Here is a 27,935-nt window from a genome sequence, read left to right as displayed (position 1 = left end):
TGGTGTTTCAAAAGCGAGGAGTGAGCAGTGGACTGAGCCTTGGTTGCAAATAGCAACCTCACCACTAGATGACGCTAAAATTTACAAACTGCACCTTTAATATATTACATTTACACAAACGTTAGTGTCGGCACATTTCAATGTTTGATTTTTAAACCGTACAAATTTAAAATAACATAGTTTTGAGTATTTATTGCATGGGTGGGCCACATCAGGTTAAGAGCTGCATGTTAATGACAAATGTACCTTAAAGGTGCTCTAAGCGAATTCACACATTTTACACCATAAAACATTTTTTGTTACATACAGCAAATATCTCCTCACTATCTGCTTGCTGCCTGTCCGCTGATCAAATTGTAAAAAAACACGATCTCTGTAGACAGCCTATGCTTCACAAACTGCAATAAAAACAAATTGGCCAAACCTACCACCAGAAACAATAACAAAGTGTTCCAGCCAATAAATGACAAGAAGGATTGCTCCGTTTGTTTGAAAACAGTTCAAACATCAACAAAAAGTAACGTCACACAGATTTGCTTAGAGCGCCTTTAATTTATTATAAAATAAACACTCAGTTACTACTACACAATAGAGTTGGGCAAAAAAAATGATTTTTCGATTAATCGTTTTTTTATGTGGGCAAATCCAAATCGATTCTCAAAGGCCACAAATCGATTTTTTCCCCATTTTTATTTTCGCAAACATTGAACGTAAGATTGATATTAATCTAATTACTAGTCTTTTCTACTAGATGTCACCCTCTTTGTTGCCTTGCGTGATGTTACCAAGGAGTGAGAGGCGAGCCTGTCATTCATTCATTCCGTCTATATTCTAATATATTCTAAAATAATGTAATATCAATTCATTGAGTTGAATCAAGAATTCGAGTATAAAAAGCGACCAAAAAGTTGAATCGAAAATCGAACCGAGAATCGAATCGATTTGATAGCTAGTGAATCGAATCGATCTGGGGTGCGTTTCCCAAACAACGACGTAACTCGTTGTTGAACGATCATAGTACGATGCATCACTGGAGAAACGAACTACCTTGTCACGACTGTTTCCCGAAAGCATAGTAACTTTGTCGCACATTCGTTGGTGTGAACGACGTTGGTTTAACAACATAGTTGATGATGTCACGTGGGAGGTGAAGTACTAATTAATCTGTGCAAATCGATTTAATGTCAGATTATTGCTGTAAATAACATATATTGCATGGGAAGACTGATTTTGTTCTCGTGATTTAGTTATCTGTTGTTTATTTTCAAGATATTTAATTCACGCACAAGTTCCCTCTTACGTCACTCCTCCCAGGGATTCCTCAGGGTCTTAAAGCTCGTAGGGCTGCGCACATGCACAGTTTTCAAATGCAGCGCTTTCATTCTGTTTACACATTTAAAGATGTAAAATAAAATTGTAATATATTTAGAATGATAGATATTGACTGAACTACATGTTTTTTTGCTTATTTTGTTCAAATCATGATCAACGTAAGTCTACATATGATAATAACAAGGAACGTTGCTTCTAACGACAGGTCAAACGCTAACCTAAGTTAGCGATGCAGTTTGCAAATGTTCGATTGAATGATGGTTTCGGGAAACACCAAATCGTTGAACGATGTTAATAACGATGAACCTTGCGATGTTCGTTGGCTAACAATGCTTTTGGGAAACGCACCCCTGGAACATTTAAATCGATACCCAGGCCTACTACACAATGTTTAATACTGTATAATTATAAACTGCACGTGGGCCCTAATTTGCCCACCTCTGATTTATAGCTACAGTAGCTGCTACATGGGATGCAAAAATATACTTTGAATTGTATTACTTACTTGCGAGTAGTACACAATATGTTCGATCTGATCTCTTAGGTCCGATCCTTTCACTCCTGTGCTGTTTAGTTTGGTTGGTTTACACCATTTCATCTGGATCTCTTCATCCAGGAGGTAATCTCCTTCCCAGTGTGTCATACCACAAGCAATGTACTCGCCGTCAAACAGCAAAAACAACACCCATAGTAAAGGTGGAACCAGAAGAGGTAAAACAACATCTACAATGTTTGACAATGTCAGAGAACCGATGGATTTCTGTTTGCAAGGCCTCTGGATGAACATCATCACAGTCAGAGCAAAAACAACAGGCGCAAAAAAAATAAAACTAATCAATATTGCGTTAAATCCGGGAAAACATGGACATGAAAATCCAAAATCCATCAACATCTCAATACCAATTAATAAAATGGTAAAAGGTATTGTGCAAAAAGTATTCCTCTTTCCTTGCCAGTTCATCATATTGGGCAAAAGCTCCAACATCTTTAGTATGTGATGTGACACTGGGCTTTGATGTTTGACTTTGGATAAGTCTTATCTTATGATCTACAGTATATGGAAATGTCAGTGATGCTATGGAAATATGTTTTTGTCTCCTACAAACCTGTGTAACAAGAAAGACAACACAATACTTGCAAATGAGTGCCTTAAAAAAACTGTGTGCATTTTGAAGTATGTAGCAACGCATTTGAAATGGCAAGAAAATCCATTTTATTTTATAATTCTTGGTCCAAAATCACATTAGGTAAATATATGTGCGAGTATTACAATGACAAATTTAAATTGTTTCCTACACTCCCTTAAAACAACGGCAACCGTGAGATTGCTCAGTGCAATATAACGCTTAAAGGAATAGTCTACTCATTTTCAATATTAAACTATGTTATTACCTTAACTAAGAAGAGTTGATACATCCCTCTATCATCTGTGTGCATGCACGTAAGCGCTGGAGCGCGATGCGACGCTTCGATAGCATTTAGCTTAGCCCCATTCATTCAATGGTACCATTTAGAGATAAAGTTAGAAGTGACCAAACACATCAACGTTTTTCCTATTTAAGACGAGTAGTTATATGAGCAAGTTTGGTGGTACAAAACAAAACGCAGCGCTTCTCTAAGCGGATTTAAAAGAGGAACTACACTTTATGGCGCAATAGCACTTTTGGTACTTCGACTTGCCTGAAAAGTCCGCTCCCCTTCTCACTCTCATAATGGGAGAGGGAGGGTGTTACTGCGCTGAGTCGAAGTACTCCCAAAAGTGCTATCACGCCACAACATGCAGCTCCTCCCCTAAATCAGCCCAGAAAAGCGCCACGTTTCATTTTGTACCACCAAACTTGCTCGCACAACCACTCGTCCCAAATAGGAAAAACGTTGATGTGTCTGTTCACTTCTAACTTTATCTCTGATTGGTACCATTGAATGAATGGGGCCAAGCCAAACGCCATCGAAGCATCGCAGCGCGCTCCAGCGCCTACGCGCACGCACACAGACGATAGAGGGATGCATCAACAACTCCCAGTCAAGGCAACAACACACTTTAATATTGAAAATGAGTAGACTATTCCTTTAAGAATTATTACAGGATTAATCTTTTTATTTTTAAGAAAAACAACAACACTTCAGTTTTCACCCAAAGTGAAGACGGACCAAATATACTGTGTACATTTTTCTGTATAAAACTTTTAACATTTATTACACTTCCAGAAAATACAAGCAAACTGGACGTACAAATCAACTATAAAATTATAAAACTTTCTCCGCTCTAGTTTGTACATTTGCACAGAGAATGCGCGCGCGTGTGTTTATCACGAACATCATGTTTAATAACATATAAAGTGAAAGTGAATCTGTATTCATTTTATAGCCCCTATAGTGCCGACGGATATTTTTATGAAACATCCAAAATAGAAAGTGAAACCAACTTTAACTTTCGGTTTCGACTGCATATTTAAAGCATCCAAAAACAACGTTAATCTACTTAATATGGGAACATGTTTGCAGTTCGATGAGAAATATAAAAATAAATCTGTGATGTGAGCATATACGATGCATTTAAATATCAGTTTCTCCTTATACTGCTTAATGTAAAGAGGCAACTTGGGAATATCTAGGCATTGGTGATCATACCACCAACAAGAAAACATATACATACCGTGTACGTAAATAAACCTATATAAAATACATCTTTAAATGTATATAAAGCCTTTCGAGATAGAGCAGCTGTGAACGGTTTGTTTTTTGTTTTCGTGTAGTGCATATACAAAGTCACAAAGCAAAGAAAAACACAGCATTAATAGTTTATAAAAAGTGATTTAACAGCCCGAATTGCAGGTGCATCCGAACTGTGAAAATAACGTTAATATAAATATGTTGCCAAAAATGAAACATATGTGTGGGACGAGACGAAATGAGGTGGCGAGCCCAAAAACAGATAATTAAACCTGACGATGAAGTTCATTTTTATGTTTTTATACATTTTATACAGAGTTTTGTATAAAAAAGCAAGTCGTTGAAAAGCTAGGTTACGCCGCCGTTTCTCGAATCGTCGTTTCCAGTCTCTTTGGAAGAACGTCACGTCTAGTGTCGAGGTTGATGACTGGCTTTCGACAATGTTGTCCGTCATGGTACATCTTTGTGTATATGGGGTTTGAATAGTTCATTGCCTGTAAAAGCAAAATATTTGATTTATTTAGTATGTAGTTACTACAAAAATCACAGTCCATGGATCCACATGCACTCTAAAAAGAAATTTGGATGAATTAATATTATTCATACATTCATTATTCTCCTACTCCTTAGTAGGGGGCTGGGCGGTATTAATCAATATTTATATCTCAGTAATTTTAAGATAAATGGTGATGTACTAGGGTGGCCATTCGTGCCAGTTCCGCCGGACACGTCCCGAACATGTTTTTGGGTTCGTTCTCTGGAAGTCGCGTTGGTCGACCGCATACGTCATCGAGGTTCTCACATTTCAGTTAAAACACATTAGAAAATTAAGATTTTTTATTTTAAGACACACAATCATTGTAGTTTCATTCTTACCTTGAAATGTAACGGTTGTTTTTTTTTAAATTAAACCCGAAATATTAAACCTTGATGACGTATGCGGTCGACCAACGCGACTTCCGAAGATGAACCCGAAAACATGTTCGGGACGTGTCCGGTGGAACTGGCACGAATGGCCACCCTACGATGTACATATAGGCAGAGTTTAGGGGGGGGGGGAAGGTGGCACTGCCCCCCCAGATCAGAGCCAATTATGATTTTCTCTGAGCTATGAATGAAATAAATATACATTGTGTACTTTTGCTTATTTTTAGCACAATGCTAATGGTCTAATTAAATTCAATGGATTATGCTAAGCTATGCTAAAAGTGGTAGCGCCAGACCTGGAGATCACCTGAATGGATTCCAAAATGGTAAAAATCAAATGTTTAACTCTGGGGGAGCTGGAAAATGAGTATATTTTCCTTTAATAATGAAATTTTGTTAATATCTTACACAAAGCTACCGTATTATCAAGAAGATCATACTTTCCATAAAACCAATGCATTTCTTACACTTCTATAAAGCAGAGGTTTTCAAACTGGGATCCGGGGGGAGTCCCAAGGGGTCCTCCGAAAATTTCAAGAGATAAAATACAAAGCAAACATTGGGAAAAGTCTGCGTAGCCAATTATTTAAGTTTGTAAACAATTTGCTTTAAAATATTACAAATATTTATCTAACACAGTTTAAATGTTTCGGATTGCTAAAGGTTCCTCATCAGTGGCGGCCGGTGACTTCTTTTTTCGAGGGCGCCTGATGCGAAGTTCGTCACAACATGTATGTAGCCCGTCATGTGTGTGGTTCGTAATTTCAAAATATGTGTTTTGCGCGTCGAGTGAACCTATGTGCATCACGTGTCTTTTCAAAATAAGCGCCTGCTGCAGACGCGTCTAAAGCGTTTATGATAAAAGAGACGCTCGATACTCACATAATCTCATGCGTAATCAGAGTTTACTGTTAAGGGAGTGTCTTGCGAGTATTTTGTGAACGTGAGCATCTCTTTTATCATAAACGGACGTGTGTGCAGCAGGCACTTATTTTGACAAGAAGCGTGATGCACATGGTTAATATGACGCAACAAACACATATTTTGAAAACCTGAGCGACACACATGACACTCTGACCACTTATTTTGAATTTGCGCTCCTCGGAAGAGCAGTCACGAGCCGCCACTGTTCCTCATGTGTGTCCGTGCCATCAAAAAGTTTGAAAACCCCTGCTATGAAGCACAAAACATAATGTACGAAGCATTAGGTGAGCATTTAGTAGTGCACTGCCACCAAATCAATGCAATGTTTGGGAAAGCAACTACAAAATAACTGTTTAATAGTTCATTGCCTGTCCTGGAATGAGCTCCTTTGGAGCGTTCTGGATAGGTAGAGTTTGTGCAGCCAAAGGGTGTGCGGGTAAATTGCGAGAATCGCTGGACCTCACACACCAGCCCTGGAAAACAAAACGAAACATTGCAATACCAGTTTCAACTTCTAAGCGCCAACACCTCTGAAGTACAGTAATATATGAACATATTAAAATAATAAATTGGACTAAATTATTTGGGGAATTCGGGTTGCAACACAAATGGCATATAAAAGGGCAAAACAAGTTTTGTTATCGAGGATCGTGATATTATTATTGTAACAGAAAAATATAAAACTTTAATTGCTACTGTGTTATTATGACTTCTGGCCCACATTGTGCTTCTGAGGCAAAGATATTTGTGTAAATGTTTAAGTGCTATAAAGACTAAATTTTCCTCAGGGACAAAATAACAGTAAATAAAATATATTTGTTTACAGATATGAACCAAATTGCATAGCAATAACAAACACACATTCTTAGAAGGGATGTGTTAATTCTTTACACATCTTTGCACGTTAAGCTTTTAACACATTATGTGTAATTTTAACACATTATGTGTCATTTTGTGTTGATTTTGTGTTACAAAAAAAACACAAGTTGTGTTAAAAGTAACACAAAATGTGTTGTTTCAATAATAACACAGAGATGGGTGGATTATTTTTAACACATTCGTTCTAAGAGTGCAGTTTCGAGACCCATTTTCAGGGGCTATAAGGTTGCACGCAATATTTCTTGCAAAAAATGTATAAACAATGGGTAACATCTTAGAATAATGTCAAATGCGATGAAGATTATAGTCAGTTTAACGCACAACCTTGCAAAGCAAAGTTTAAAAAAAGTTCTAAAAAGTGTTCTGTGACCTTTGACATGCAGGCCTGGCCTGCGCTGCAAAAGAAGGTGCTAAAGGCTTTGCGACACCTCGCCTGAATACCTTATACTTTTCTTTATTTGCTAACGTATGTACATGAGTGATAAGTTTCATTTCTTTTTCATGACTAGAGGTGTTATTTTTCTATTTTTGCAGGCGAGGTGACAAACCTATGCCGGTGTGAGCTGTGTCATAGTTTTTTTCCCTTACCCTGTTAATGTATGCAAATGAGATGCTAAGTTTGTTTACTTTGAAAATGCATTTGATGTGTGTTTAAAGAGGAGAGATATTAAAAGCCTGCCAGTACATTCAAGTGTGACGTTTTTGTGTGACTTGAAGGCTACAAATACGGAGGTCACGAATTGATCGGGGCCGAAGTTCGTGGTGAAGACTGCTCGCATTTTATTTTTGAATTATTGTTTGCTTATACCCCTTTTCACCTTCAGAACTGCCTTAATTCTACGTGGCATTGATTCAACAAGGTGCTGAAAGCATTCTTTAGAAATGTTGGCCCATATTGATAGGATAGCATCTCGCAGTTGATGGAAATTTGTGCGATGCACATCCAGGGCACGAAGCTCCCGTTCCACCACATCCCAAAGATGCTCTATTAGATTGAGATCTGGTGACTGTGGGGGCCATTTCAGTACAGTGAACTCATTGTCGTGTTCAAGAAACCAATTTGAAATGATTCGAGCTTTGTGACATCGTGCATTATCCTGCTGGAAGTAGCCATCAGAGGATGGGTACATGGTGGTCATAAAGGGATGGACATGGTCAGAAACAATGCTCAGGTAGGCCGTGGAATTTAAACGATGCCCAATTTGGCCTAAAGTGTGCCAAGAAAACATCCCCCACACCATTACACCACCACTACCACCAGCCTGCACAGTGGTAACAAGGCATGATGGATCCATGTTCTCATTCTGTTTACGCCAAATTCTGACTCTACCATCTGAATGTCTCAACAGAAATCGAGACTCATCAGACCAAGCAACATTTTTCCAATCTTCAACTGTCCAATTTTGGTGAGCTTGTGCAAATTGTAGCCTCTTTTTCCTATTTGTAATGGAGATGAGTGGTACCCGGTGGGGGTCTTCTGCTGTTGTAGCCCATCCGCCTCAAGGTTGTGCGTGTTGTGGCTTCACAAATGCTTTGCTGCATACCTCGGTTGTAACGAGTGGTTATTTCAGTCAAAGTTGCTCTTCTATTAGCTTGAATCAGTCGGCTCATTCTCCTCTGACCTCTAGCATCATCAAGGCATTTTCACCCATCCATACTGGATGTTTTTCCCTTTTCACACCATTCTTTGTAAACCCTAGAAATGGTTGTGCGTGAAAATCCCAGTAACCCAGTAAAAATACTCAGACCGGCCCGTCTGGCACCAACAACCATGCCACCCTCAAAATTGCTTAAATCATCTTTCTTTCCCATTCTGACATTCAGTTTGGAGTTCAGGAGATTGTCTTGACCAGGGCCACACCCCTAAATGCATTGAAGCAACTGCCATGTGATTGGTTGATTAGATCATTGCATTAATGAGAAATTGAACAGGTGTTCCTAATAATCCTTTAGATGAGTGTAGTTTACATTAGAACGAAATCATAAACCTGAGTTCCGAAGCCAGATCTACAGAATACCTGACAACGTACTGGAATTAACAATAAGAAAGAGCCAATCACTTTGCAGTGTGGTTTTGATGTATTGAAATGTACACTTCCTGGGTGATATAGATGATATAATGTTATACCTTATGAGGGTCAAGGGTAAAGCTGGGGTGAAGAAAGCTTCCCACATCTATGTGATTGTCGTGGTCAACTTCGTACATGTTATACGACGGGTTTCCGATCTCCACGTTCAGACCGCCGTTTGCCATGGGTTGCCGTTGAACCTGTTTCCCTCTGTGAAGGGATAACATATATATCACGTACGTTATGTTAGTAAAAAAAATAAAAGTAGCTACTGCACACAAATCGAATGCTGAAGCTGACTCTAGGGTAACATCAACAAATCACATCACATTAGCAATTCTCCGACTAAACATTTTAATTCCGTCTCCCACAACTGATGGGCTTGTTTACCTTTGCCGTCTTTTGCAAATAAGGAGTCCCAGAGTAACAGCGGTGATGATAAACACGAGAAGAACCAGGGGCACTACGATGGCGATACTTCCTAAAAAAACAAAAAAGGTATAAGTAAATACTTTATATTGCATGTAACTGTAATATAGCAACATACAGTACAGTGCATTACATTAAGGTAAAGATAGATACTATAGATTTAGTGAAGGAAACTAGATAGAAAGGCAGAGTAAACCTTACTTATCTAGCCAATAATGTAAACCATCCACAAGCATAAACTCAAGTGTAATTGTCTAATGGTACGTGTGAATTCACTGCATTAGGTTAGTAAATCTCTACAGCCTTCCAAGTGTGCACTTAAATTGATAGTGTATTGACATACTGTTTCTTCAATGCTTCTAACTGTTGTTTTCTATTAAATTAGTGAATTTAATGATTGTTATGGGCATGGCACCACTGAGGTGCTTAGCATTTATTTGATCTTTTAGTTTCTAGTCTAGCAGGACAGATGTACAGACCATTTATTTGGCCACTTATCACCTTTAAAAAAATGCTGGGGTGTTTTTTTAAATCCAGAGTTGGGTCATAAAGGGACCACCGAGCCTGTTGGGTTGTAATTTAATCTATGCTGGGTTGTTTTAGCCCAAAATGCTTGTTTTTTTAACCCACTGATAGGTCAAATCAAGGCCACATTTTAAACATTGGGGGGACAAAAACAGTCAGGGCTATTTAAAAAATGAAACATTAGGACAATTGGTCTGTTTCAAATATTTTTTGGGGGACATGTCCCCCTCGATGTCTATTGTGGTTACTGCCCTTTGTCAAATATAAACATTATCTGGTATCCCTTTTTTGACATTACCCTTTTTTTAATAACCCAGCATTTTTTAAGAGCGATCTCAAGCCTTCTAGCGCCACCAACAGTTCAAATTTTGTACACAAATTTAAAGTGCAATATAATAATGACATTTTTATGAATCGTTTTGACCGTTTAAGCCCCTAATTTCGAAAATCGATTACGATGCTTACTTCCATTGAAGTTTTCAGAGCGGCTGGTCTTGGTGGACGGTCTTTCACACTGCGTACCCGACCAGTTTGCTGAGCACCTGCAAACAGAAATAAAAAACAAATACAAATCTGTCTTTTTTAATAAAACAAGACGTGTAGCATTTAAAAATAAAAGATTATATTTTATAAGCCTAAAGCGTTACTTCCTGAAAACATGAGGTCGCTTTGTATCATTTAGATTTGCATTACACACTTGACTTCTCTAAACCTCGTCATGGAAAATCACGATGCAAAAAATGATGTACAAGAAAAAATTCTTAGTATTTTTGTCTTTTTTTAGTAAAAATATCTAAAAATTCTTAAATCAAGATGCTTTTTCTTGATGAGAAAAACGACCCAAGAAAATAAGTCTAGTTTTTAGACCAAAAATATCAAATTTTTAAGTGATTTTGTGCATAAAACAAGCAAAAAAAAAAAAATCTGCCAATGGGGTAAGCAAAAAAATATTGAACATTTTTCTTAAACACTAAATTCAAGAAAAAAATCTAGAAAAATTGCTTACACAATTGGCAGATTTTTTTTTGCTTGTTTTATGCACAAAATCCTTTCAATTGATATTTTTGGTCTAAAAACTAGACTTTTTTTTCTTAGGTTATTTTGCTCATCAAGAAAAAGCATCTTAATTTAAGAATTAACATATTTTTACAAATAATTTTTCTTTAAAATCATTTTTTGCAGTGTAGATTTGTACTGCATTCGAGGTTAAATTTAACATATTCATAACTAAATAATAAAACATATACTTGTATTTTCAGTTACTTTTATAGTCTTTAGTATAATTCTTATTGATTTTTAATAAGCACTGCAATATTTAACAAAATTTTTTACATAATAAAAGCACAATACATCAAAGTGGAGGTACACAATCTGATCCTGAGAGACGCATTATTTTCACTGTAGAGACATGCAGTGTGTTTCTGTGCATGTTTAAGCAACATGCGTCCACAGCAGTAATCTCGGGACATGAGAGATTAAAAGCTTATGAAAGATGCCGGCGTGAATGAAACAATGTTTAATCCAATTTCCTGGAGATATGGGTTTCTATTTCCTGCTTGGCACGGTGCATGTGAACGCACTGCTGTTTGAGGAAGGTGACCGGAAACATCCAGCAGAAATACCATGGGGTGAGAAGTGAACTAAATGACATTTTCCATGAAGTTGGTATAAAATAGGATCTGGATGCCTTTTTGAACAAATAAGTGCTTTCGGAAATTGATGATATTGAACCCCAAGAGGTCGCTATTTCATCCTATTCATTTCATGAGATTCTTCAACCCCGTTATCAGAATTTTGGTCAAAACATACAATTTAAAATCTAATTTGTGTGATTGTCAAGCAATAAACATTAAACTTTAAATTACAATAAAAATAATAAAAAAACTAAGAGGGTTGCAAATGTAGCCAGAGTTATCCTGTCACACAAATGTTTATTTCCCATACATTAAGGATAAATATATTTATGATTATTTACAATAGATATGTTAAAGCAACACTAAAGAGTTTTTGCTCTTTGCTCCCCCTATAGGTTTGAAGCGGAATTGTCCATTACCACTGTCGTAAATAATTTAGCATACTGCAGCAAAGCTGGCTCTGATTGTATTGTAGGTCTGCCGTAAAGCAAGTTTTTGTAGTTTTCACTCAAACTACAGGACCGCGACCTGACGGTTGGAAACTTCTTTAGTGCGGTTTTGGCCGATAGAGGGCTGCAAAGCTAATGTGAAAATGCCGTTCACCCTGTTTCAGGTGGATGAATGACTGAAACTTTTTTGGAAACGTTATTTTAAGGTAAAAAACCTCTTTAGTGTTGCTTTAACAAGATTGTATGATCAAGTCAATTAAAATTGAGTACAATTAAATAACATTAAAATAAAAAAAATGTAATAAAAATATACTTTTCACAACCAATATAAGGAGAGATTCACATTTTGCATCTTTTGCACGCTCAAGTTCGTTATTTTAAATGTAGGCGTGCGGTATGCGCGCTCTTAATGGAAGCGACACAGTCCCGACGCGCATGCAGTGCGAAGCGCGTTTTTTTCAGGCGCGTCCGCACCGCTACGAGTTAAAAACATTTCAACTTTTCAGAATGCCACAAGCGCACCGCAGGTCATGTGACAAGAACCACCCGACGGTCACGTTTTCTGCGCAGTTTTAGACGCGAAATGTGAACCGCCTCTAAAACTTTATTAATTCCCCGCCAGACTTTTTTTTTGAAAATGTACCCGCCAGCATTTTTTGTGATTTTCACAAGTTTCACAAAATGCTTTCAAGGACATTTTTTTCTAAAAATATATTAACATACAAATATATCAAATGAAAGAACAGACCCTCTGCTTTCAAACAAACAATAAACAAACAAACAAACAAAATGGGGGAAAAAAACTATTCATCCTATCTATATTTTTTCTCTGCTCATAAACTCTTAAATATGGGTATTTTTCTTCAAAAATATATTTTTTGAAATAATTGCATTTTTGTGAAATTCAGATTCAGAATGAATATCAAAACATACACGAAGTGTAAAATTAATAAATATTTTTTTGCTTCAGTTTTTTAATAAATTAGGTAAATGCACCACTAGTGGATAATCGCGGTATTACAGATTAACCATAAAAACTCATCAGGAACACGTTTTTTTATGCAAATGTTTTCTATTAATTGACAAGATAACTCGTCAATGGCGGGGAAAGAGTTAATATAACTTTTATGCACTAAAAATATGCACCTTATATGTTAATGGGGCAGTACCCTTTAAAAAGGTCCTAATATGTTTACATTTGGTACCTATTTGTACCTTTGAGGTACTAATATGAACTCTTTACACTGAAAAAAAATGATTAATTAAATTTACTCAATTTTTTTAAGGTAAGTGGTTGCAAACTATTTATTTAAGCTACATTTAAACAAAAGTTTTTTATTTTATTTTATTTTACTACTTTTTTTTCTTTAAATGTAGTCTAAATAAATTGACTGCAACCACTTAAAAAATTTAGTAAATTGAATGATTTTTTTCAGTGTAGGTGCAAATGGGTACTTTTTGAAATGATACCGCCCCAGTGACAGATGGGGTACATGTTTTGACCATTTTTTTTCCGAACAAAGTATATTACAGACAGTAGTAGGCCTACTCACAATGTTTCAAGTTTACCATATTCATAGAAAGTGTCACACATTGTTCAAACTCAAGTGAAGAAATGAATAAATCAAGTATGAAAGTATAAAACAAATGAAGTTAAATGGTTAATAAACACTGAATCATAGGACATGTGAATGACAAACATGTCTATGCTTTAAAAACGTACATTCATGCCAAACATACAAATGGAAGCGCACGTCGAAATGCAATGCAAGTGAAGGGTGCCGATTATTGGCCGTGGGGTGGCGTTTATGGCCGTGCCGTTTACGGTGGCTGATGGAATAGTGGGAATGTTCTGGAAACTGAATAGACCTACTTGCACTGGGGTTTGTTATAGGCGGTGAGGGAACAAACGCCCTGGTTCTGACAGTAGTGATCGCAAGGGTTCGCTCTCTGGTCGCACCTCGGGCTTTTAAACTCGGACGGGCAACTGAGGAAAACGCAATGAGACGAAAAACACATGAGGAAAAGAAAAGAGGCCACACACACACATAGAGCAAGATGAAAGCAAGAACTGGTGAAGGCAATAGTGTTGTTATATACCGCCAATTTATATATGCACAAACATTATGCTGTAATAATGTAAAGTTGGGCAATTGTAACTCTGTTTAAAACATGTCTTGCGGGAATGAAAGAAAACAAAACGAAACTTTTTAAGGGACGTGTAGACAAACACACGCATGCTGGCTTGAATCTAGCTGTCTCATTTGATACAAAACAAACAGTGTCTCTATGGATTTAAATAGCAACGTTTCTTTGAAACAAGCTTTAATGAAATGCTGTTTGGGAGAGAAAACAAAACAAAATCCAAACGAAACACAAACAAAAGACAACAAAGTTCCTGATGGGGTGATGTGAAGTCAAATATGTCTATATAACTATGCACATTTCCCACGTCATCTCTGAATATCTGGTCACCGCTTGTTCCTCATCATTACCAACCCTTCACCTCCAGGGACAAAGTCGGAAAAACACGATTGAATCATCTGCATGCAAATTGATTCGTTTTCGAGGCGCACAATGGAGCTGTCGGCCCATCAATGGCGACCAGAGATGAAAAAGAAGTGGAAAATGAAGACCAGGTGCTATTGCTAAGCCTTTAAAGGACATGTCCCTATTTTCTGCAGGATTTTCCTCAATAACACGGACTGAAAGGGATTCAACGAGGCCCTTTTAGAGATCTTGGCTTTGTTTGGCTTGAAGATTGCGATGCATGCTTATTCTTCCCAGAAAGTGCAAGCGGGAGGCGGGAGTGAATATTGTCTGGGTTTTATTGTGCCTGGAAAAAGCTCGGTAAAAGCTCCATCACAGAGAAATTCACAAGGCTCGGGTGAAACTCAAATCATTTCAGGCGGATAGATGAAACGTGTCCACTACATTCAGTTCACGATTATCTGTCATCAAATGCGGTCAGGAAAAATGTACACAAACAACGTCTCCGCCACTCCACCATCTCTCAAATTCTGTGTATATACTGATATTGGAAGGAAACAAGTTTGTTGGAAAGATAAAGAAATATTTGTCATTGTAGGTCATTTACATTGAATTTGGGAGGGCCAGGGGGCACTGCCCCCCCTCCTGACCAAAGCCAATGATTTTTTTCTGAGCAATTTATGAAACTGAAATTTTAATATTCATTAATTTAATATTCATTCATTAAAACCATATTTAACTCATTTCTGGACAGCATTTTTTGTGATTTTCAAAAATGTCTTTCAGTAAAATTTTCTTCTAAAAATATATAAACATACAAATATATAAAATGAACAGACCCTCTGCTTTTAAACAAACAATAAACAAACAAACAAAATGGGAATTTTTTTCTCTGTTTATAAACTCTTATATATAGGTATTTTTCTTCAAAAATACTTTTTTTTGCAAAAAGTTGAAATAATTGCATTTTTGTAAAGGAATTTTGTTAGAGATCAGATTCGAAACGATTATCAAAACATACACAGAGTGTAAAATTTATAAAAAAAAATGCTTAATTTTTGTTATAAATTGGGTAATAAAGTGGATAATCGCGGTATTACAGATTTCCATAAAATCAAAATAACTCGTCAATGGTGGGGAATGAGTTAATAACCATGAAGAGGCACTCTTTCACTAATCTCAAAGTATTGCAGTACCCTTGTTTGCAGGTAGGTGGCCCTCAAGCACAAATGCGAAACTCTTACTATGCTGCTATCATTGATGATACGTAGATTCTATCGTTAACTTTTTTTGTGTATTTTAAAGGGGTGGTTCAATGGTATTTCATGCATTCTGACTTATTAACACATGCTAAACATAAGCAAAGTGTCCAAAAAGCAGTTGGGTGTGTTACGAGTATTTCTGTGCCGAATGCACTTCGACAGGGTTCGTACAAGTTTCGGAAAGTTTTTTTCGATTACAAGTCCAGCTGACGTTTCAGGGGTTTCTATACGTGTCACTTCTTTATATGGGCACTTCCCCCGGAAAACCCCGCCCACCAGTCAATCAGCGGGAGACGCTAGAACTAACAAACATCACATCACGTGAAACAGCTTTGTTGTGCAGCGGAGTTTTGTGTGTGTGTTTCATACGTTGGATTTCATTGAAAAGTCCCAACTGGGTCATGAATTGCATGCGGTAAGTAAGACTTCTGCCTTATGTTGGAAATAGGCCCGTACATGTTATATAAATGACACGAACATGTAGTGAATCATAAATTAAACAGTGTTGTAGTGTTGCATGACTCGTACTCGCTCCTCCCGCGGTAGTAACTCCTCCTTCTTAATTTTTTTGTACGTTATCGGAAAGAATCTGTAAAACTTATCTTTCTTTTATAAATCTGATTAAACTAAAGAATTTTCGGAGATATAAAGGATGTAATACTACTCTATAGGTACTCCAGACTAACATCAGAAATGCTAAAACAGCGTGTGTTATGTGAGCTTTAAGTACAAAGAATGAGAATAAGAAATCAAATAAATAAAAGAATGAAAATATGTAAGCCAGACTCGAGGCTCTAACCATCAACTATTGACTTTTCATTCGATCTAATACTATTTTCCTCTGATTTCTACTATTGGTTTTCCCGGTTGTCTCCAGATTATGGACCCCCGCTGTGATAATTCACTCCTTCGCTATAAAACCTCGTTCTCTTATGCTCTCCTTCACAAAACATTCATCCAGCCAACTCAGACGAGCAGAATAAAGCTATTAAACCTTGCGCTCTCATTGCCAGAGGGAGCAATTTAAAAAGAATGAATCTAAATAACGACAGGCAATTTGTTGCCATAGAAAGCTATTAAGAAATTACTCACTGACAGAACGGCAGGCCCGTCTCCGAGTCGAGGTGGCAGGTACCGTCATTATAACAGTATCCATCGCACAACTGACAGCTGGCTGCGATTCTGCCGTTAGTACAGCTGTAAACACACACAAACACACACATCCATTCATTCAAACTGATTTCTTGATGAGACGTCAATAAATATATATATATATATATATATATATATATATATATATATACACGTATTTACACATATACTGTACATATACATGCATTGTAAAAACTAAAATAATTTATTAGGACTGCACGATATTGGGAAAAAAATATGTATGCCATAACTTGCGAAAACAATGCAATATATTATTTTTTTTAAACCATTTTAAATTATAACAAAATATACTTTAATCTAGAAAAATGTATAACGAACATACTATTCATATTTGTTTTCTAGAACAAGAAATTACTGCCAGTCTCTCTGCTATCTGCATCGACCTATTATTGAATAATTAAATATAGTGATATGCGCGTTTGCGCTATTCGGTTATTTCAATATATCTTGCTGAAACACCTGTGTGCGATTATAAACACATTGCTTTGCTCAATACACACTTGCAGGCAACATCTCCGGTCTCTTCATTGACGATACACGGGGCTCCACGGCAGCGAAGACATCGGTCCGTCTCGCATTTCGGCCCCTCGTAGCGGGTGGGACAAACACACTCGACGTACCCTGAGCTGGACATCGTGCACGCCTTGGAGTTCACACAGTAATGGTGACAAATATCTGTGATGAAAGCAAGTCAGAAGATTAATTAGCTTTATTTTATATGTTATGTTTGCTGTCTATCATATCATAAAACACGCATAATATCAGAAATCAATGTATTTACACTATGGAAAGTAATGATGGATGTCTTTGCAGTAACTACATTAAGACATCCATACATCAAGAAATCCTTGTCTTACTGTATCGACTCATCTAAAATACAACAAAAGCGTAATTGTAACGTGTATCGAATGCAATTTGTATTATTATTTGTAAACTATTACTATTTTGTATAGTGTTTATTTTCTGCTATCAATATGAAATGCCATAAGTTACTTTGGATAAAAGCCCAACTAAATAAAATTTAAATCTCCGATAACTAATACACCTAACAACTCACCTACAAAAATATGTAGAGTCGATTTATAATACTGTATGTACATCATACCAATTTTAACTATAGTTTATAATGCAAACTGAAACAATTATTTTAACTTAATTTATATATATATATATATATATATATATATATATATATATATATATATATATATATATATATATATATATATATATGTGTATATATATATATATATATATATATATATATATATATGTATATATATATATATATATATATATATATATATATAAATATATAAATATATATATATATATATATATATATATATATATATATATTTATATAAATGTACCCTTTAAAAGAAGAAAAAACGTAGCCCTTTTAAGAGTTAGGTCCCATTGAGTGCGTTGCCCTTTTAAAATGAAGTTTCCCTTATTAGGAAGTGCAGCGAATATTGTAGGTCTTTTGTGACTTGTGACCCTCACGCTACAGTACATATATATATATATATACATACAATATTAGCTGCACTTCCTAATAAGGGAAACTTCCTTTTTAAAAGGCAACGCACTCAATGGGACCTAACTCTTAAAAGGGCTACGTTTTTTCTTCTTTTAAAGGGTACATTTATTTAAAATATAAGGCCTCATAAGGGCCTCAATACATATACAATGCAAAAGAAAATATGTGATGTTAGCTTGCCGTTTTAATCAGCCTTAAATATGCATGATTATAATGACAAAGATGCTGGCAGTTTAATATCTTAAAGGGACACTCCACTTTTTTGAAAATATGCTCATTTTCCAGCTCCCCTAGAGTAAAAAAAAATATTTTTACCTTTTTGGAATCCATTCAGCCGATCTCCGAGTCTGGCGGTACCACTTTTAGCATAGCTTAGCATAATCCATTGAATCAGATTAGACCATTAGCATTGTGCTAAAAAAATAACCAAAGAGTTTGGATATTTTTTCTATTTAAAACTTGACTCTTCTGTAGTTACATTGTGTACAAAGACCGACAGAAAATTAAAAGTTGCTATTTTCTAGGCAGTTATTGCTAGGACTATGCTCTCATTCTGGTGTAATAATCAAGGACTTTGCTGCTGTAACATGGCTGCAGGAGGCGCAATGATATTACGCAGCAGCCGAAAATAGTCCCCTTAGTAAGTTTCAATAGCAGGGGACTATTTTCGGGCAGTGCGTAATATCACTACACCTGCTGCAGCCATGTTACATTAGCAAAGTCCTTGATTATTATTTGATTGTTATTTTTGAGCGCGATGCTAATGGTCTAATCAGAGTCAATGGATTATGCTAAGCTATGCTAAAAGTGGAACCGCCAGATCCGGAGATCAGCTGAATGGATTCCAAAACGGTAAAAATCAAATGTTTAACTCTAGGGGAGCTGGAAAATTAGCATTTTTTCAAAAAAGTGGAGTGTCCCTTTAAGAGATACACACATCTTCATTTTTAATGTTTAGTTTGTAGTCGACTGTAACTTACGATGCATGCAGCGTTCTCCTGTGTATTCTGCCGGACAGTGGCACACGGGTTGGTTGCCCAGGGTCATGTCGCACGTTCCTCCGTTGAGACAGTAACCATCGCATACACGCCTCTCGCACAGCGGGCCGGTGTAACCCAGAGCACAACGACAAGTTGGCTTTCCTTTCATTCGAAAGACAATAAAAATAAATGGTTTTAGTAGTTTCACAGTGGTTTCCCATTGAGCCCCTGGTCACAAATGTGTGGGACCCTATTTGGAGTATCAAACACTTCTTTATTGTCTAATAGATTTTGTTGAAGTTTTATCGTTCTTACATACTTCAGTACTATTGTACGTACTGTATGTGACTGTTTGGCAAACAACTGGAATTGGATTGAAAAGTTTGACCCCAGGTATGTGATGCACCGAGACTGAACCCAAACAGTTCAAGTCATTAGGCAGATGTAAAACATCATCTGCGAGCTAATCTCGTATATCTCCATACGCAAAGATCCTCTGCTATTTCTGTAAACATTCCGGCACCCGGAATTTGATTGTTTGTGTTGCTGTGACATAAGCACGCCAGGATTTGCGAGATGGTACATCTGTTGGGCATCGACTTAATATGTGCACATGTTCATCGCACGCTCAAATCTGAGGGATGTTCTGTTCTTCTGCTGGTGGTCCATCTGCCAGCTTGCGTGAACGACAGTTTTTGATGTGATAAAGCCAACGGAAACAATTTCCGCCTGTTCACGAGACGTGAAACATGTTCGTCCAAATTTTAGTCCCTGACACAATATTTGCAATGGTTTACACGTTAAAGCAAATGCATCTGGGTATTTTTATAGAGGGTACGACAACAGAAGAACTTCTGGTGCCCTCAGACGTTCTTGAACAACTGATGAATAACAGATAAGAGTTGCTTTTCTCTGTTACAGTAAGAAACCGCATGCAAGAATATAGACTGCAAATATGAGGATAGTTGCATCATTAATCTTTAAAATATATCTTAAAATACTACAAAATATTTTAGTTTCACATGCAAGATAACAACTAGGCAACGTACATTGACAGTATACATTTAAAGGGGATATATTACGAAAATCAGATTTTTTCATGTTTAAGTGCTATAATTGGGTCCCCAAGGCTTGTAGCAAACTAGAAGTTTTGGTAAACCATGTGAAAAAATAGGTAATTGAAATTTGGCTCCCCTTGTGATGTCAGAAATTGCCCCTTAATCTGCACTATCCAACTACGGCACTGCCATTTAGCGCAGGGATAATCTTATTTTCATTTTAAAGGACACATTTTTGCTCACAAAGTGTCAATTTTAACATGTTGTAATAAATTATCTATATGGTATTTTGAGCTAGAACTTTACATACATACACTGGGGACACCAAAGATTTATTTGAGATCTTAAAAAATGTCCCCTTTAAATATTTATTGTCTATACATTTTAAATGGCCATCATCATGATATCAAACTGAAAAACAAACAAACAAACAAACAGCGCCTACCTAGTGGCGATCCCGTACAGGTGCCTCCGTTTTGGCAATAGTCCTTACAGTGGCTGATCTCACAGCGTTCCCCGGAAAAATTCGGCCAGCAAAAACAGCGCGACTCACCACGTTCATTCGTCAGACATCGACCACCATTCTCGCAGGCCGGGCGGCAAAGGTCACCTACGACAAAACACACAGCCACATGTTTAACTAGCGTGCTGTTGACACAAAAACAAAACTAGATTCAATGAAAACTAACTAATAAACAAAGCTGTCTTTTTATGACATCACATATATCCATGTATTTGGGTACGTTTATCACACTTGGTAACAACTTCCACAGAATGACGCTTAACTCGTTCGCCGCCATTGACGAGTATTTCCGTCTTTCCGCAATACCGCTATTATCCACTAGGTGGCCCTTCCGCAACTTTTTAAAATGTCCGTGTCTGTTTTAAAGATCGCTCTGAATGGGATCTCTATGAAAAGTCTGTCACAAAAATGGAATTATCTCTGCTTTTTGCTCAAAATGTGGTGTTTTTGCAGAAACCTACCCATATTCAAGAGCTGGTTACAAAAGAACTACCGACGGTAGGATGAAAAGTTTTTTTTTTTTTTTGAAAGCAGAGGGTCTGTTATATCATTTGATATAATGTTTATATATTTAAAGAAGAACATTTTCTGGAAGGCATTAAACTTTTGTGAAAATCATGAAAAACGCACGCGCTGGCTGGCAACTTTTCGCTGGCGGGGAAAGAGTTAATTATAAAAAAATATATTAATTAAAACATTTTACTCATATCAAACTGCTATTTTCAATGTGGAGATCATGTTCAAACTTCTTGCACCTGCATAATTGATGCAAGATAATATCGCTACAAATAAACAAAACTGCAGATCTGTAATGTACGCTAGAGACACTAGCCCACTTTTTTAAGCCATGTTGACAGTAGGTGTGTGCTGCATGTTGGTTAAAGGGCTCGGCATCCTATAAAAACACTCCTGTCAAAACCAGTGAGGTGAAACGTGCGAGTTTGACACGGAGTGCCCGGGGCCGCTCTGCCGTTCTGTCCGAGATGTAAGGGCATTCTGCCCAGCGTGTTTTGACAGAGGTACCTGAGATGTTGCTGTCTGCGCAGGTCCTGTTGACCAGAGTTTTTCCTTCAGGACATACACAACTGGCCCCAGTGGGGTTCAGGAGGCAGAGAAATGCACAATTCAGCTTCACACAAGGGTTCGAGACTAAGAGAGAGAAAGAGAGAAAATGAAAGAAATAACATTAAATGGGACAAATATCAATGAAGACACAAAGAGAGAGAGAGACAGAGAGATGCAAAGACTTTATTTTACAATAAATTTTTGCGAAAAGACACCATTTCCATTAACTGATGTCATGCAAAAATTTGCTGTTTCGCGAAAAGTCATTACAAAAACCATGGCGACAGGTGTATTCGACTTCATATGGTACTGGGCAGCCCGACATGTGGATGATATCAAAATACAGCGAGAGCAAACTCGAAAGCATACAGAGCAGTCGACTCCCAAATCGCTCTTGCGGTATTTGGAGGTCATGCGCTTGCCGGTTCTTGTGATATCACATGAAGTCGACCCAATCTCTTCTGTCTTGTCCAACCAAACATACCGTGCCATATTTTTTAAATGATAATGTAACATGCCAGGTGATCGCTAAATAAATTTTTCTCTAGCATAAAACCTTTTTTTGCAATATATGGGAGTTTATGCAAAAATTGACGTTTTTTTAAAGGGGCCATGTCACAAAACTTTTTAAAGATGTCAAATAAATCTTTGATGTCCCCAGAGCACATATGTGAAGTTATAGCTCAAAATACCATATAGATAATTCATTATAGCATGTTAAAATTAACACTTTGTAGGTGTGTGCAAAAATGTGCCGTTTTGGGTGTGTCCTTTAAAATGCAAATGAGCAGATGAAGTGCAAACGCTGATAATAATGATGGTGGTTTGATGCAATTGAAACTCAATTGTGCTGTAAATTATTTTCTCTCTGCAGTAAATGGCAGTGCTGTAGTTGGATAGTGCAGATTAAGGGGTGGTATTATTAGAATAAGAGCTCCTTATGACATCATAAGGAGAGCCAAATTTCAACGACCTATTTTTTCATGTGCTCGTAGAGAACGCTTTACCAAAACTAAGTTACTGGGTTGATCTTTTTCACATTTTCTAGGTTGATAAAAGCACTGGGGACCCAATCATAGCACTTAAACATGAAAAAAGTCAGATTTTCATGCCATGGCCCCTTTAAATTTGCTATTTAACATAAGGCCCAGGATCAAACCAAAACAGGTCTAATATAAGAGAAAACTGAAATTGGAAAATAAAATTAAGACAAAATAAAAATAGGGAAAAAAATAAATGTTTGTATCCGAACAGATCTGGGGAACCATTGACCTTCACAGTATTATTTTTTTTACAATACTATGAAAGTCAATGGTGCCCCAGATCTGCTTGTTTATGAACACTTATTAAAATATCTTCATTTGTGTTCAGTAGAACAAATAAATATTTATACAGGTTTAAAACAACTTGAGGATGAGTAAATAATGTCAGACTTTCATTTTTGGGTGATCTATTCCTTTAAATTCACAATGAAATTGCAATTAAAACCTTTTGCGATATATGGGAGTATTTACGATATAACTGTTTTTCAGAATAAAATCAAGAAAAGTGAAACTGGAAAATAACATTAAGATAAAATACAAATCGGAAGAAATTGATCTGGGGCACTATTGACTTTCATAGTATACTTTTTTTCCCTACTATGGAATTCAATGATGCCCCAGTTTTGAAATATCTTTATTTGTGTTCAGCAGACTTTTGATTTTGATTTCATGTGCTTACTGCTTCTTGTTACGTCATGTGTAGTCAACCACGTTATCTGTCTTGTCCAACCAATTTGGGCCATATTTAAAGAATGATCACTTTTACGCATGTCAGGTGACCGCTTAATGCGGAAAATTAATTCGTATTGCAGTTTGGTCATAAATTGCTTTTTCAAATTGCCTGAAAAACCACCTCACCCCAATGTAAAAACATTTTTGCGATATATGGGAGTTTATGGAGAAATTGCGCCATTTAAGGGTAATGGAAACGCAGCTAGAGAGAGAGAGAGAGAGAGAGAGAGAGAGAGGGAGAGAGAAACAAAGAAAGATTTAATAAATTGGACAAATAATAATAAAAAAACAGGATTGACAAACAAAAAATAAGCTTAACATAGAAGTCTGTTCTGATTGGGTCATTAATAATAATAATAATAATAATAATAATAATAACAATAATTAATATGTATTATTAATGTATTATTATTATTATTAATATAAATACGGGAGTTTATGGAGAAATTGCGCCATTTAAGGGTAATGGAAACGCAGCTAGAGAGAGAGAGAGAGAGAGAGAGAGAGAGAGAGAGGGAGAGAGAAACAAAGAAAGATTTAATAAATTGGACAAATAATAATAAAAAAACAGGATTGACAAACAAAAAATAAGCTTAACATAGAAGTCTGTTCTGATTGGGTCATTAATAATAATAATAATAATAACAATAATTAATATGTATTATTAATGTATTATTATTATTATTAATATAAATATAAATATAAATAACAGTAATGATAACAGTAATAATAATAATAATTATCACTATTATTATAATTATTATTATTATTATTATTATTATAATTATTATTATTAATATTATTATTAATAATATCAATACGAATATGAATATGAATACTGATATGGGTATGAATATTGATAATAATAATAATAATAATAATAATAATAATAACAATAACAATAATAATAACAATAATAATAATAATGATAATAATAATAATTATAATAACAATAATTAATATGCATTATTAATGTATTATTATTATTATTATTATTATTATTAATATAAATATAAATAACAGTAATGATAACAGTCATAATAATAATAATTATCACTATTATTATTATTATTATTATTATTATTAATATCAATACGAATATGAATACTGATATGGGTATGAATATTGATAATAATAATAATAATAATAATAATAATAATAATATTATTATTATTATTATTATTATTATTATTATTATTATTATTATTATTATTATTATATTTTATATTGTGTCTTGAAAAGTATCTTTGTAAAGCACTGGATAATAAAAAAACAACAACACATTAACGTAAAACATCAACATTAATAGCAGGGACAACTTTTCTACCATTATAAGTACAAACAGCCCAAACATGGCATTTATTCATGTAATATGGGTAATGCTAGTCTAACGCTTATGTAAAAATCTGTTAAAATGTTAGTGGGAAAGTAGTTTCATCCTAAAAATGCTTTTTTGGAAAACAATGATGCTATGAAACTGCAGCACATTGCCCTCCAGCCCTATCTACTGTACAGTAGGGTTTCTCGAATGATGACATTTTCTTTATATGAAACAAACCGTCTTTTATAAACCAATTGGTTGCGTAATGCGTGTGTGATGTATTGTTTGTTTGGGTTTAGCTTTTCTTAGCTTTGTAGGATGTATTAAAGACCGCAAAGGTTCAATAAAGCTTTCCACTGTAAACGCATCAGGGTGAGATGACTTGCCATTATACAGCACACAGATAAACAACACAGGGATAGATAGATCCATCCCTCCTTCTTTCTAACAGACTGGAGATCAGTAGGGTACAAAGAACAGAGGGTTACAAAGAGAGAAAAATCTAATGGCAGATACAGCACAGCAAACGCAAGACCGAGAGATGAAAGATGGTAAAGGTCACAAAACGTGTCGAGAAAGGGAATGATGGAAGAGATGAGACATTTTCAGAATAGTCCAATGGATAGTGACCATAAAATAAAACCTTAACACCAGATTCAGTCTTGTGATACAAGGAGACACATTTGAGAGAGATGATGAAGACTCACTCTCTTGTTGTTTGTACCGATGGAAGACCAGGATACTAGATGCTCTCTCCACACCCAGACTGAGTCTCTCGGCGGGAAACTTTCCGTATTTGTGAACCCTAAAGATGTTGTGCTTCATGCCGACTCCATAAATGTAGTCCTCAAACAAGTCGATACGGAAGGGTTGAGAGATTCCTATAAAAAAGCCATATAAGACACATAAAGGATTTTTTTGTGCATCCTGACATGCGTATATCAGTGAAAATTGAATCATGCAAAATAAAGCACAGAACTAAAGCACATTCTCTGTTTAACATTGCATTATGCATAATTTAACAGGTATTGTTTCAAAATAGTGAAAACTTGTAACTTGGTATAAGCACTTCTTGTACTAGTGCCTCCCTATGACAAATCGCTTTATTGTTTCCTAATTTTTGTAGGTCGCTTTGAATAAAAGTGTCTGATAAATACCTAATTTTAATGTAAATGTTAATAATAAACACAGAGGCAACTGGTGACTTCTCTTTCAAGGGGCGCAAATGTGTTCGAAGTGTCCTGTGTGTTTCTCGTCATGTCAAAATATGTGTTTGTTGACGGGCTAAACACACGTGACAAAATCCGCATTGTGTGCCCTTTGAAAAGAAGTAACTGGCCGCCACTGATTTAACCTTAGGCCCAGAATCAAACCAAAACATGTCTAACGTAAGAGAAACCTTTATTTGGAAAATAAAATACAAATGAATACAAATGAATGAATGAATGAATAAATTAATCAAATAAAAATGAAATAAAATAAAATAAAACAATGAATGAATTAATCAATAAAATAAACTAAAATAATGAACAAACGAACAAATAAAAGAAAAGACAAGAAAATGGAAAGAAAATGAGAAATGTTTGTAACTGAACAGATCTGGGGCACCATTGACTTCCATAGGATTATTTTCACTGCTGTGGAAGTCAATGGTGCCCCTGATCTTACAAACATTCATTAAAATATCGTCATTTGTGTTCAGCAGAACAAAGTAATACACTGTAAAAAATGATTGATACACAATGTGTGTGTCATGCCATTTAAGGCGTTATTTTCTGTTAAAATAAATGAAAGGGACAACACAAGTTGCGTTAAAAACAGTGATGGGAGTAACACGTTACAAAGTAATTCTGTTACTGTAATTCCACTACTTTTAGCGGTAATGAGCATGTAACGAAGTATTTTTTTTAAATCAAGTAACGCAGTTACAATAACTGAAATTTAAATGAGTTGGTTACTCGCGTTTTTACAGGTTCCGAACAACTTTCGCCGCCATTGACGAGTTATCTCGTCAATTAAAAGAAAACGCTTCCCTGCCGATGATGAGAATTTCCGGCTTTCTGCAATACCGCTATTATCCACCAGGTGCACTTCCGTAACTTTTACAACACGGAAGTAACACCTCACGTGAAAGAGAAAGAACTCCGTCGCCCTTCACAAAAATTTAATTATCTCAGCCTTTTGCTCAAAATTTGGTGTTTATAAAGAAACCTACTGTACCCATATTTGAGAGATGATAAAAGATAACTAATAAAGGTAGGATGAAACGTTTTTTTTTTTTTTTAAAGCAGAGGGTCTTTTATTTGATATATTGTATGTTTATATGTTTAAAAAAGAACATTTTTTGAAAGGGGATAAATTCTTGTGAAAATCATGAAAAATGCTGGCGCTGGCTGGCAACTCAAGTTAAAGTAATAGTCTACTCATTTTCAATATTAAAATATGTTATTACCTTAACTAAGAATTGTTGATACATCCCTCTATCATCTGTGTGCATGCACGTAAGCGCTGGAGCGCGCTGCGACGCTTCGATAGCATTTAGCTTAGCCCCATTCATTCAATGGTACCATTTAGAGATAAAGTAAGAAGTGACCAAACACATCAACGTTTTTCCTATTTGGACGAGTGGTTATGCGAGCAGGTTTGGTGGTACAAAATAAAACGTAGCGCTTTTCTAAGCGGATTTAAAAGAGGAGCTACATTTTATGGCGTAATAGCACTTTTGGGAGTACTTCGACTCGCCTGAAAAGTCCGCTCCCCTTCTCACTCTCATAATTCCTCTTTTAAATCTGCTTAGAAAAGCGCTACGTTTTATTTTGTACCACCAAACTTGCTCGTATAACTGCTCGTCTTAAATAGGAATAACGTTGATGTGTTTGGTCACTTCTAACTTTATCTCTAAAT

General features: G+C 35.9%; 1 protein-coding gene across 1 annotated transcript in view; it reads right to left on the bottom strand.

Annotated features, from left to right (window-relative positions):
• Positions 1–3,408: 3,408 nt before the first annotated feature.
• The window catches only part of lrp1ba (low density lipoprotein receptor-related protein 1Ba), a 332,672-nt gene continuing 308,145 nt past the window's right edge, over positions 3,409–27,935 (bottom strand). The window contains exons 81-92 of the mRNA XM_073862191.1: positions 25,739–25,912; positions 21,894–22,019; positions 20,793–20,957; positions 19,290–19,451; positions 17,267–17,441; positions 16,686–16,790; positions 13,715–13,828; positions 10,224–10,300; positions 9,195–9,285; positions 8,864–9,014; positions 6,225–6,329; positions 3,409–4,499 (exon numbers count right to left, since the gene is read on the bottom strand). Of these exons, the coding sequence (XP_073718292.1) occupies positions 4,359–4,499; positions 6,225–6,329; positions 8,864–9,014; positions 9,195–9,285; positions 10,224–10,300; positions 13,715–13,828; positions 16,686–16,790; positions 17,267–17,441; positions 19,290–19,451; positions 20,793–20,957; positions 21,894–22,019; positions 25,739–25,912 (1,586 nt within the window). The 3' untranslated portion in view covers positions 3,409–4,358. The remainder of the gene's footprint in view (positions 4,500–6,224; positions 6,330–8,863; positions 9,015–9,194; positions 9,286–10,223; positions 10,301–13,714; positions 13,829–16,685; positions 16,791–17,266; positions 17,442–19,289; positions 19,452–20,792; positions 20,958–21,893; positions 22,020–25,738; positions 25,913–27,935) is intronic.

The sequence above is a fragment of the Misgurnus anguillicaudatus genome, chromosome 23, assembly GCF_027580225.2.
Source record: "Misgurnus anguillicaudatus chromosome 23, ASM2758022v2, whole genome shotgun sequence".
NCBI classification, from domain to species: Eukaryota; Metazoa; Chordata; class Actinopteri; order Cypriniformes; family Cobitidae; genus Misgurnus; species Misgurnus anguillicaudatus.
The sequence above is the reverse complement of the archived record's forward strand: the minus strand, read 5'-3'. Positions and strand labels throughout refer to the sequence as shown.